At 44.6% G+C, this 13608-nt stretch overlaps 1 protein-coding gene across 1 annotated transcript in view; it reads right to left on the minus strand.

The window, feature by feature from the left end:
• Positions 1-13608, minus strand: part of LOC140194870 (lipoxygenase homology domain-containing protein 1-like) — a 351891-nt gene that overhangs the window by 76963 nt on the left and 261320 nt on the right. Inside the window, exons 33-34 of the mRNA XM_072252157.1 lie at positions 7587-7703; positions 438-600 (exon numbers count right to left, since the gene is read on the minus strand). Coding sequence (XP_072108258.1) covers positions 438-600; positions 7587-7703 — 280 coding nt within the window. The remainder of the gene's footprint in view (positions 1-437; positions 601-7586; positions 7704-13608) is intronic.

Raw genomic sequence — 13608 nt, forward strand, 5'->3', positions numbered from 1 at the left:
CCAGGGTAACCCCCCTGTGGCTATCCTTGGTCATCACACCCCCCAATCTCCCCTACCCCCCAGGGTAACCCCCCTGTGGCTATCCTTGGTCATCACACCCCCCAATCTCCCTTACCCCCCCCAGGGTAGCCCCCTTGTGGCTATCCTTGATCAGCACACCCCCCAATCTCCCCTGCCCCCTCAGGGTAACCCCCCTGTGGCTATCCATGGTAAACAACTCCCCTACCCCCAGGGCTTACCCTCTGTGGCTATCCATGGCCATTACCTGACCTCCCCCCCATTCTCACTGCCCCCAGGGTAAGCCCCTCTGCTTGCCTTTTGAAGACACAGAAGGTAGTGCCCTGGTCTTTTCAGCATCCCTCATTCCTTCCCCCTCTACAGGAATACTCACTCTCGCGGGCATCTCTCATTCCTTCCCCCTCTACAGGAATACTCACTCTCCAGGGCATCATCCACGGTGTGTTCTGTCTGCTTCAGCGTGCCGTCTTTCAGCAGCTTTTTCTTAATAATCTCCAAGGGAACCAGTTCTCGGATGATTTCCCCGTCGTCCTCGGATTTTGCTAGCCATCGCTCGCAGGGAAAAACTATCGTTTCTGAGCCCTGGCATTGAATGAATGTGACATTTTAGTGACCCATAAACACGGCCTCTTTGACTTGCTCTGTCACAAAAGATATTCACAAAGGACCACAAGGGTAGTAATCTCAGATTGCTGCCTGTGCCACAAGACAGTGAGGATAGGAATTGAATAAAGTGGCAGATAAATATACGGCTGAAGAATTGGAGCAGGGGGCAGGGATTCAGATTTCTGGATCATTGGAACCTCATCTGGGGCAGGTGGGATCTGTCCAAAAGGGATGGGTTACATTTGAATCCGAAGGGGAGCAATATTCCTGCAAGGAGGTTTACTAGAGCGGTTGGAAGTGGTTTAAACTAACCTGGCAGGGAGATAGGAACGAGTACGATAGAGCTGAGGATGAGCCAAGAGGTTTACAAGTAGATGATGAGTGTAACATGAATGTAAGGAAGGACAAGCCAATGATTGGGTACAAATGCAGGCAGAACAAAGAGTTAAATTGTACCACAGAGGCAAAATTCAAAAGGGCGAAGAATGTAGGACTGAGAGTGTTGTATTTAAATGCGCACAGCATTTGAAATAAGGTGGATGAACTCGTGGTGCAATTACAGATTGGTCAGTATGATGTTATGGGCGTCACTGAGTCGTGGCTGAATGAAGGCCATAGCTGGGAGCTTAACATCAACAGATACACTTTGGATCGAAAGGACAGGCAGGAAGGCAAAGCTGGTGGGGTGGCTCTGTCGTTAAGAGATGGAATTACATCTTTGGAAGGAGGTGACACAGGGTCAGAGAATGTCAAATCTTTGTGAGTGGATTTAAGAAACTGCAAGGGTAAAAAAAAACTTATGGGAATCATGTATAGGCCTCCAAATAGTAGCCAAGTTGTGGGATTAAGATTGCAGTGGGAGCCAGAAAGGGCATGTAATAAGGGTAATGGGGAACTTCAATATGCAAGGGGATTGGGAAAATCAGGCTGGAGTCAGATTGCAAGAGAGGGGATTTGTTGAATGCCTATGAGATGGCTTTTTAGAGCAGCTTGTGTTTAAGCCTACTCAGGGAAAGGCTATCTGAGATTGGGTGTTGTGTAGTAACCCAGGTCTTATTAGGGAGATCAATGTAAAGGAATCCTTAGGAGGCAGTGATCATAATACAATTGAATTCATACTGCAATTTGAGAGGGAGAAGCATAACTCACATGTATCAGTATTGCAATGGAATTAAGGAAATTAAAGAGGTATGAAAGCGGAGGCTGCCCCGGTGGGTTGGAAGAAGATACTGGCAGGGATGACGGCAGAGCAGAGGTGGCTGAAGTTTCTGGGAATAGTTCACAAGGTGCAGGATAGATATGTCCCACAGAAGGAGTTGTTCTCAAATGACAGGGGTAGGCAATGGTGGCTGACAAAGAAAGTTAAGGACTGCATAAAAGACAAGGAAAGGGCATATAAGGCAGCAAAAGTGAATGGGAAGCTTTTAAAATCCAACAAAGAGCAACTGAAACAGCTATAAGAAGGGAAAGATGAAATATGAGGGCAAACGAGCTGATAATAGAAAGCAGGATACTAAAAGTTTTTTCAGTTATATAAAGGGTAAAAAGAAGGTGAGAATTGATATTGGACCACTGGAAGATGATGCTGGTGAGGTAGTAATGGGGGACAAAGAAATAGCAAGTGAACTTAATGGGTACTTTGCATCAGTCTTCACTGTGGAAGACACTAGCAGTGTGCCAAAGGTCTGTAAGTGTCAGGGAGCAGGAGTGAGTGCCATTGCTATTACAAAGGAAAAAGTGCAAGGCAAACTCAAAGGTCTTAAGGTGGATAAGTCACCTGGACCAGATGGACTACATCCCAGAGTCCTGAGAGAGGGAATGAAGAGATAACGAATGCATTGGTCATGATCTTTCAAGAATCACTTGATTTTGGCATGGTCCCAGAGGAATGGAAAATTGGAAATGTCACTCCACTCTTTAAGAAGGGTGAAAGGCAAAAGAAAGGAAATTATAGGCCAGTGAGCCTAACCTCAGTGGTTGGGAAAGTGTTGGAGTCTATTATTATGGATGACGTTTCGAGGTACTTGGAGACGAATGATAAAATAAGTCAAAGTCAGCATGGTTTATGTACAGGGAAATCTTCCCTGACAAATCTGTTAGAATTCTTCGAGGAAGTAACAAGCAGGGTGGACAAAGGAGAGACAGTGAATGTCATTTACGTGGATTTTCAGAAAGCGTTTGATAGGGTGCCGCACATGAGGCTGATAACAAGATAAATTACTATGGCATTGCAGGAAAGATACTGGCATAGTTAAAGGAATGGCTGACAGGCAGGAGACAGAGAGTGGGAATAAAAGGGGGCTTTTCTGGTTGACTGCCAGTGTCTGGTGGTGTTCCTCAGGGGTCAGTATTGGGACTGTTATTTTTCATATTGTTTGTCAATGATTTAGATAATCGAATTGATGGATTTGTGATAAAGTTTGCGGATGATATGAAGATAGGTGGAGGGGTAGGTAGTGCTGATGAAGCAATGCGATTGCAGTGTTGGGAAATGTACAGTGTTGGGAAATGTATGATAATGCATTTTGGTAAAAATAAACAGTGCAGACTATTATCTAAATGGGGAGAAAATTCAAACATCAGAGGTGCAGAGGGGCTTAGGAGTCCTCATGCAAGACCCTCAGAAGGTTAATTTACAGGTTGAGTCTGTAGTAAAGAAGGCAAATGCAATGTTGGCATTTCTTTCAAGGGGAATAGAATTTAAAAGCAAGGAGATAATGCAGAGCTTTTATAAGACACTAGTCAGGCTGCACTTGGAGTATTGTCAACAGTTTTGGGTCCCATATCTCAGAAAGGATGTTTTGTCATTAGAGAGAGTCCAGAGAAGATTCATGAGGATGATTCCAGGAATGAAAGTGTTAACATACCAGGAGCACTTGGCTGCCTTGTGCCTGTACTCACTGGAATTTAGAAGAATGCGTGGGGATCTCATTGAACCCTATCGAATGTAGAAAGGACTGGATAGGGTGGATGTGGAGAGGATGTTTGTTGTGGTGGGGGTACCAGAACCAGAGGGCACAGCCTCAAAATTGAGGGGTGACTCTTTAGAACAGCGGTAAGGAGGAATTTTTTTAGCAGGAGAGTAGTAAATCTGTGGAATGCTCTGCCACAGACTGCGGTGGAGGCCAATTCCATGGGTATATTTAAAGCAGAAGTTCATAGTTTCTTGATCGGTCAGGGCATCAAAGGATATGGCGAGAAGGCAGGTGTATAGTGATGAGTGGGATCCAGAACTCAATGGGCTGAATGGCCTACTTCTGCTCCTATGTCTTAAGGTTTTATAAGTGCCCTATTATGTGTGTGATTGTTGGTACTGTGTCTTGTACCTTGGCCCTGGAGTAACGCTGTTTCGTCTGGCTGTGTGCATGGGTATTCATATACAGACTGATAGGTAGATACTTTACTGATCCTAAAGGAAATTGCAGTGTCACAGTAACATTACAAGTGCACAGATGTACAAATATTAGAAAAGAAGTAAAAAGAAGAATAAAAATAAGTTACCTTAAAATAAGATACACCACATTTACAAGCCAAAGGTTGCAAGATCACTTCCCTGGCTCTGGGTTGACTCATTATAGAGCCTGATGACTGAGGGTAAGAATGACCTCATGCAGCTGTCTCAGTCAATACGGCTGAATGACAATTAAACCTGAACTGGAACATTTTAAATTTGTCACGTGTACATTGAAACATCGAAACATACAGTGAAATGCGTCGTTCATGTTGAATCAAATCAGCAAGTATCGCCATGCTTCCGGTACCAACACACCATGCCCCCAACTCAACCCTAACCCAGTGTGGGAGAAAACCGGGGGAAGCGGCCCAAAATATTGACTGTTTATTTCCATCCGCAGATGCTGCCTGACTTGCTGAGTTCCTGCAAAATTTTGTGTGCTGCTGGGAAACTAAGCTTTCTTTTGAAGAAGAGAGGACAAGTACTTTTGTTAACCAATAATTTCCAATAATTGAACAGTGAGCAAAATATTTTTCATCATTTCAGTTCAAGCTGGATCTTGATTCTTAGTTCCTAGACATTGAGTTTTGACTGGTTCTCATCGTGACTGTCTCCTGAAGGAGAAGAAAGTTGTGATCAGGTGCATTTCAGCTCTGTACAGAATTGCTCTTGTGTTGTTGACAGACAGTGCACCATTCTGAATCTTGTGAGAGTTGAATTTTATCCTGCAGTCATCTTTATTAAATAAAGTTCATATAGTATATCGTCTCTTGCTTGCTACCTTCCTGTTGATGCAGTCCAGTACTTTGCTAGATTGTCATTGAAATTAAATGTATTTTCATCCTAACTGTGAACGAGACAGTGAGCAAGTGAACTAGATAGTGGGCGTATCACAGTCTGAGTCGACAAAACAAATTGGCCCATTGCTTTTCTCAATGTCTGTCTTCTTGGCTTGATTAGACTTTGCACCTTTTAAGAATAGGCAGCTGACATAGAGACTATGTCCTACAGTCCAAAATCACAAGGGTCACAAACCCAGTGGGAGATCTGGCTGCCCTTGCTGATGGCTTGTGTCTATCATCGATAGGTGTTGGATGAAAAGACTGGTTAAAGGGAGTTCCAGTTTGGGACTGGTAAGTTATCAGCATTACTGGGTAAGTACAATGAGCGAGGGGTGGTAGTGTGTAGAATTGATACGTAAATCCTCCTCCGAATGTGTGAAGGATTCCAGTGATGTATAGGTTAGTTTTATTTGCCACATGTACACGTGAAATGTGTTGTCCACATCAAATCGAATCAGTGAGGATGTGCTGGGACAGCCCGCCAGTGTCGCCATGCTTCCCGTGCCAACACACCATGCCCACAACACACTAACCCCAAGCCATACGTCTTTGGGATGTGGGAGATCACAGGGAACTGTACAAACTCCTGACTGTCAGTGGCTGATCAGTGGTTGCTGGCACTGTAAAGAGGTGTGCACATATTTGATAACTTTCGATAGATATGTGGTGGAGAGTATACTGACTGGGTGCATCACGGCCTGATATGGAAGTACCAATGCCCTTCAACAGAAAATTCTTCAAAAAGCAGTGGAGATGGCCCAGACCATCAGAGGTAAAGCCCTCCCCACCATTGAGCACGTCGCCACAGGAAAGCAACGTCCATCATCGAGGGCCCCTACCACCCAGGTCATGCTTCTCGCTGCTGCCCTCGGAGAGGAGTTACAGCAGCCTTAGGCCCCACACCACCAAGCTCTGGAAGAGTTTTTACCCATTAACCATCAGGCTCCTGAACCAGTGTGGACAATTTCACTCACCTCAACACTGAACTGATTCCACAACCTACGGACTCACTTTCAGGGACTCGACAACTCATGTTCTCGTTGTTATTTTTTTCTTTACTTGCAGAATTTGGTTACTTTTGCATGCTGGTTGTTTTTTCAGTCTTTGTCATTTATAATTTTATGTGGAGAATGTGGGCTTGATTGCAACGTTGAAGAGAAATTTTGATAATTGCATGGATGGGGCGGGGTAGGGGTATGGAGGGCTATGGTCCAGGTGCAGGTTGATGTGACTGGGCAGATTAGTCGTTCGACATGGACTGGAAAGCCTCCTCCTGTGGTGTACTTTTCATCACTCTATAGCTTTAAAATTATTCAGATAATATTGTTGACAGATCTGCATATTGCTGAAGATCTCCGTAAAACATTTTTGGGGTTTTAATTTCCTTAGGGAGCGTATGCCCCAAAATGTAGGTAAATTCCCTTGAATATTTTCTGAATGACGATCATTCCAGCAACTAAATTATAAACTCAGTTCAGAGCTCAGGTGAGAAAAGCTAGAAACTAATAAATGAATAGGCACTGGGATTTTACACAAACACAGGGAGCAAATTAAATCTGCCTAGAGGCTGAAGAACACATTGAAAGGTTGTGTTCCCATGCCTTTCCTGGGATCCCTGCTGAAACTCCAGATCCAGTGAATATCAGAGCCTACAGGGAAGAAGTCATCACCTTAACACAGTGTTGTCAAGAAAACAACCTCTCCCTCAATGTCGCAAAAACTAAGGAGCTGGTTGTGGACTACAGGAGGAATGGAGACAGGCTAACCCTTAACAACAGGAATTCTGCAGATGCTGAAAATTCAAGCAACACACATCAAAGTTGCTGGTGAACGCAGCAGGCCAGGCAGCATCTGTAGGAAGAGGTGCAGTCGATGTTTCAGGCCGAGACCCTTCGTCAGGACTAACTGAAGGAAGAGTGAGTAAGGGATTGTATAGGATTATATAGGCTAACCCCTATAGACATCAATGGATCTGGGGTTGAGAGGGTGAACAGCTTTAAGTTCCCCGGCATACACATCACTGAGGATCTCACGTGGTCCGTACATACCGGCTGTGTGCTGAAAAAAGGCACAACAGCACCTCTTTCACCTCAGACGGTTGAGGAAGTTTGGTATGGGCTCCCAAATCCTAAGGGCTTTCTATAGGGAGAGCATCCTGATGGGCTGCATCACTGCCTGGTATGGGAACTGTACTTCCTTCAATCGCAGGACTCTGCAGAGAGTGGTGTGGACAGCCCAGCGCATCTCCAGCTGTGAACTTCTCACTATTCAGGACACTCACAGAGACAGGTGTGTAAAAAGGGCCTGAAGAATCATTGGGGACCCGATGATTCCATGTGGTCTTTCTAAATAAATTAATAAATTTATTAAACCACAAACCACAAACTGTTCCAGCTGCTACCATCCGGGAAACGGTACCGCAGCATAAAAGCCAGAACCAACAGGCTCCGGGACAGATTCTTCCACCAGGCCATCAGACTGATTCATTCATGCTGACACAATTGTATTTCTATGTTATATTGACTGTCCTGTTGTACATGCTATTTATTATAAATTGTACATTGCACATTCAGACGGAGACGTAACGTAAAGATTTTTACTCCTCATGCATGTGAAGGATGTAAGAAATAAAGTCAATTGAATTCAATATCTGCCGTGAGACTGACCTTCCCCTTTGACAGCAGCCTCCGGATCTCCACACTATCCAAGTGCCACCCAGAGCTGATGCCTCGTCCATCATGCCCAATTCGGATCTTCTCAATGCACTCCCCAACGTCTTCCAACTGAAAGGAACAGGTTTTATTCTAATATTTATTTCACTTAATGTCTTTTGCTTATTAACTTTTGTTTATTAATTTATTTAGAAAGACCACATGGAACAGGCACAGCAACCACGGGTTTAACCCTCGCCCAATCAGGGCACCGTTTACAATGAGCAATTCACCTATTAACTGGCCGAAGATTACTCCACAGGGAGGATGAACAAACTCCTGACAGAGGATGCCGGAATCGAACTCCGAACTCCGACGTCCAGGTTCTAATACTATATCACTGATTACTGCACGACTGCAGCATCCACGATTGTCCACTTGATTTTGGCAGCTTGCTAGCCTCAAACAGTTTAAAATTAGATATTCCAAATCCATATCCAAAACACATGAACAGACGAAGGCCATTCAGCCCATTGAGTCTGCTCCATCGTTCCATCACGGCTGATTATTATCCCTCTCATCTCAGTCTCCTGCCTTCTACCCAAGGGTAGGGAAAGGAAGAGGATGACAGTAGTGATAGGGGACTCTATAGTTAGGGGGTCAGACAGGCGATTCTGTGGACCCAGGAAAGAAACACGGATGGTAGTTTGCCTCCCAGGTGCCAGGGTCCGGGATGTTTCAGATCACATCCATGATATCCTGAAGTGGAAAGGAGAACAGCCAGAGGTCGTGGTACATATTGGTACCAACATAGGCAGGAAAAGGGAGGAGATCCTGAAAACAGACTACAGGGAATTAGGAAGGAAGTTGAGAAGCAGGACCACAAAGGTAGTAATCTTGGGATTACTGCCTGTGCCATGTGACAGTGATTATAGGAATAGAATTAGGTGGAGGATAAATGCGTGGCTGAGAGATTGGAGCAGGGGGCAGGGATTCAGATTTCTGGATCATTGAGACCTCTTTTGGGGCAGGAGTGACCTGTACAAAAAGGATGGGTTGCACTTGAATCCCAGGGGGACCAATATCCTGGCGGGGAGGTTTGCTAAGGCTGTTGGGGAGAGTTTAAACTAGAATTGTTGGGGGGTGGGAACTGAACTGAAGAGATGGAGGAAGGGGCGGTTGGCTCACAAATAGAGAAAGCTTGTAGGCAGTGTGAAAGGGAGGATAGGCAGGTGATAGAGAAGGGACACGCTCACACCGATGGTTTGAGATGTGTCTATTTTAATGCAAGGAGTGTCAAAGTAATAGAGAAGAAACATAGGAAACCCACAGCACAATACAGGCCCTTCGGCCCACAAAGCTGAACATGTCCTTACCCGAGAAATTACCGAGGGTAATCCATAGCCCTCTATTTTTCTGAGCTCCTTATACCTGTACGGGAGTCTCTTAAAAGACAATATCGTATCTGTCTCCACCACTGTCGCCGGCAACCCATTCTATGCACACACCACTCTCTGCATAAAAAAACTTACCCCTGATATTTCCTCTGAACCTACTTCCAAGCACCTTAAAACTGTGCCCTCTCGCGTTAGCCATTTCAGCCCTGGGAAAAAGCTTCTGACTATCCACACGATCAATGCCTCTCATCATCTTATACACCTCTATCAGGTCACCCCTCATCCTCTGTCCCACCAAGGAGAAAAGGCCGAGTTCACTCAACCTATTCTCATAAGGCATGTTCCCCCATCCAGGCAACACCCTTGTAAATCTCCTCTGCACCCTTTCAATGGTTTCCACATCCTTCCTATACTGAGGTGACCAGAATTGAGCACAGTACTCCAAGTGGGGTCTGACCAGGGTCCTACATAGCTGCAACATTACCTCTTGGTTCCTAAACTCAATCCCACGACTGATGAAGGCCAATTCATCGTATGCTTTCTTAACCACAGAGTCAAAATGCAGAGCAGCTTTGAATGTCCTATGGACTTGGACCCCAAGATCCTCCACACTGCCAAGAGTCTTACCATTAATACTATATTCTGCCATCAAATTTGACCTACCAAAATGAACCACTTCACACTTATCTGGGTTGAACTCCACCTGCCACTTCTCAGCCCAGTTTTGCATCCTATCAATGTCCCGCTGTAAGCTCTGACAGGCCTCCACACTATCCACAACACCCCCAACCTTTGTGTTATCAGCAAACTTACTAACCCATCCCTCCACTTCCTCATCCATGTCCTTTGTAAAAATCATGAAGATTTATATAAAATCATGATTTTATAAAAATTATGAACAAAGCAGATGAGCTTAGAGCGTGGATCAGAACTTGGAGCCATGATGTTATGGCCAGAACAGAGATTTGGATGGCTCAGGGACAGGAATGGTTACTTCAAGTGCCAGGCTTTAGATGTTTCAGAAAGGACAGGGAGAGAGACAAAAGAGGTGGGGGCGTGGCACTGTTGATCAGAGATAGTGTCACAGCCGCAGAAAAGGAGAAAGTCATGGAGGGATTGTCTACTGAGTCTTCGTGGGTGGAAATTAGGAACAGGAAGCGGTCAATAACCCTACTGGTTGTTTTTTGTAGACCACCCAATAGTAACAGGGACATTGAGGAGCAGATAGGGAGACAGATTCTCGAAAGATGCAATAATAACAGGGTTGTCGTGGTGGGAGATTTTAATTTCCCAAATATTGATTGGCATCTCCCTAGATCAAGGGGTTTAGATGGGGTGGAGTTTGTTAGGTGTGTTCAGGAAGGTTTCCTGACACAATATCTAGAAAAGCCTACAAGAGGAGAGGCTGTACTTGATCTGGTATTGGGAAATGAACCTGGTCAGGTATCAGGTCTCTGAGTGGGAGAGCATTTTGGAGATAGTGATCACAGTTCTATCTCCTTTACTATAGCTTTGGAGAGAGATAGGAACAGACAAGTTAGGAAAGTGTTCAATTGGAGTAAGGGGAAATATGAAGCTATTAGGCAGTAAAAATTGGGAACAGATGTTCTCAGGGAAATATACAAACGAAATGCGGCAAATGTTCAGGAATATTTGCATGGCGTTCTGCATAAAAGCACCTACCACCCTGCAATGAAGACCACCAGGACCCCACTTACGTCGTCAGACACAGTATAATCACACAGAGTACTCAGGTAAGTAACACCTGTAGCAAGCCTGAGACTTGGCTGCTGTGGTTCAAAATGCTTTCCAAGAAAAGAAAAGTTGACATCAAAAGTCGGATATTCAACGATAATTGGAAAGATTGTTTTTTCTTCTGTGAGGTCAACGGCAAACTTGTGTGTCTGATATGCTCACAACAAGTGGCTGTGGCAAAAGAGTAAAATATCAAACGACACTTTGAGACGTCACATGGAGAAAAATATGACAAGTACGCAGGACGACTCAGAACGCAAAAGGTAAACGAGCTTGAAGCAGCTCTGAAAAAACAGCAATCAGTGTTCACCAAAAGTCGAGAGACTCATGATGGAGCTGTCAAGGCCAGCTATATTATTGCCAACAAAATAGCTGCTGCGTCGAAGCCATACTCAGAGGGGGAATTCATCATTCATGCTGACGGCGGCTGAGCTGGTGCCCTGAGAAGAGACAGGCTTTTGGTAATATCAGCTTGTCAAGAAATACTGTGGCAGAGAGAATCGGGGACCTTGCGGGAGATTTGAACAGTCAACTAAAAGACAAAGTGAAGGTCTTTAGTGCAATTGATGAGAGCACCGACGTGACTGATGTAGCTCAATTGGGAATATTTATTCATGGTGTTGATGCATCTTTGACCGTCACCAAGGAGTCTGTGGAGATGGTGCCCATGACAAACACCACAATGGCGAACGACATTTTCCCCAGCCTCGTCGAGGCCTTGGACAGACTGGGGGTTGACTGGAGTCACGCTGTCAGCGTGGCAACAGATGGCGCAGGAACTCTGGAATTTTCATTGTATTATACACCAAGAGGCATTATGTAGCAGGAGCCTGAAAATGGACAATGTCATGGATGTAGTAATCAAAACGGTTAATTTTATTAGAGCCAAGGGACTCAACCATCGGCAATTTGACACTCTTTTGTCTGAAAGTAAAATTGGACACGGCCTACCCTACCACACTGAGGTCTGCTGGTTGAGCCGAGGGGTTGTGCTCAAACATTTTTATTCAATTACGTGTGGAAGTTGGACTATTCATGAATGAGAAAGGGAAGCCAGTGGCAGAGTTGAATGACCCAGACTAGCTTCATGATCTTGCATTTTTGGTGGATATAACAGAGCTCTTAAGTGTGCTTAATGTTAACATGCAAGGCCACAGCAAATTTGTTACGGAATACTGTGACAGCATTTGTGCCTTTCAAATTAAATTAGGCCTGTGGGAGATGCAACTATCCCAGAGCAACCCAGCTCATCTCCCCTCTTTGCAGTCTGTGCGTGTCGCTCATGGGAATAATGACAACATGGACAGGTACAAGGACAAAATATCACGACTGAAAAGTGAGTTTCAGAATCGTTTCCAAGTCTTCACTCAGCTCGAGAAGGATTTCTCAATATTTTGCTCGCCGTTTGCCGTCAACGCAGCATCAGATGTGCCAGAGGAACTCCAAATGGAACTAATTGAAATTCAGTGTAATTCGGCTTTGAAATATAAATTTGAGACTGTGGGTCTGGACTCGTTCTATCAATACCTGGGACCAATGTACCCCAAGATGACAGACTTTGCCTCAAAGATCCTTTGCATGTTTGGGACAACATCTCTGTGAGCAGGCGTTCTCCATAATGAACATTAACAAATCCAAACTGTGCTCGCAGCTGACACACAGACATCTAAATGAGATTATGAAAATCACAACTGCCCAGAAACTGGTCCCTGATGTTGACAGGCTGGTTAAAGACAAGAGGTGTCAGGTGTCTGGAAGCAGCAAGTGAAAACTGAGTGACACTGTTCGATACACTGCGACATGTAAGCAAAATGCATTATGAAATATTGAGTGTCATAATACTGTGATTCATTCATTTTCTGACTATTCTATTATTGTAAATGTGATCACTTCAATAAAAATTAGAGGCTAACTGTGTTCATTGTCTGAGTTTGATCGCTGGAAGCAGGCTAATAAAAATTAGGTGCAGTTGTGTAGCCTACATTTACAATTTGTTTCGTTAGGTCTACATTTGTGTTTGCTAATGTTCGATTTCAAATGGTTTATTAATGGAAAGGGTGTGGCTCGCAAAACAATCTTAGCCAAAATAGCATTGTTTTTTCTTTCTCTCATCACAACTTGCTTGTAGCCTACGACTGTAAGTTAATACCAATCATAAAAATAATACTTGCTAGGCAATCTTCTTCATAAGAAACGAAATTCGTAAAGTGAAACACTTTGTAGTTAGGCAGAGACTGAGGCACATGAGAGCAGGTTGAAAAAACGAAGGCAACGAAAGCTGTGGGAGCACACGCGCGTGCACAACTGATCCGGCCCGTGACCTAAAATGACACCCCTGCTCTGGAACCTTCTCTTAATTCCACCATCTTGATTGGCTGACACAACGTCCCTCAGCTGAACATCACAGCTCCTGATCTAATCAAAGGCCAAGCACTATCAGCAGGACACACTGCTTTTACAGAAAGCTACTAATTGAAATACCCTACAGCATTAACAATAAAAATCGTAACCGGGGCATTAACACATACAATGCAAAAATAAATGGCCTTTACTGGAAGTTCGAGAAATCAATGTTCATCAGGTTAGAGGCTACCCAGATGGAATATAAGGATTATAACATTGATTTCTCGAACTTCCAGTAATGTCCCCCATCTCCTTCACCATTCCCCATCCCTTTTCCCTCTCCCACCTTATTCCCTTGCTTACCCATCACCTCCCTCTGGTGCTCCTCTCCCCTTTTCTTTCTTCCATGGCCTTCTATCCTCTCCTATCAGACTCCCCCTTCTCCAGCCCTGTATCTCTTCCACCAATCAGCTTCCCAGCTCTTTACTTCACCCCTCCCCCTCCCGGTTTCACCCATCACCTTGTGTTTCTTCCTCCCCTCC

The sequence above is a fragment of the Mobula birostris genome, chromosome 3 (genome assembly GCF_030028105.1).
Source record: "Mobula birostris isolate sMobBir1 chromosome 3, sMobBir1.hap1, whole genome shotgun sequence".
In the NCBI taxonomy this organism is placed as follows: domain Eukaryota; kingdom Metazoa; phylum Chordata; class Chondrichthyes; order Myliobatiformes; family Myliobatidae; genus Mobula; species Mobula birostris.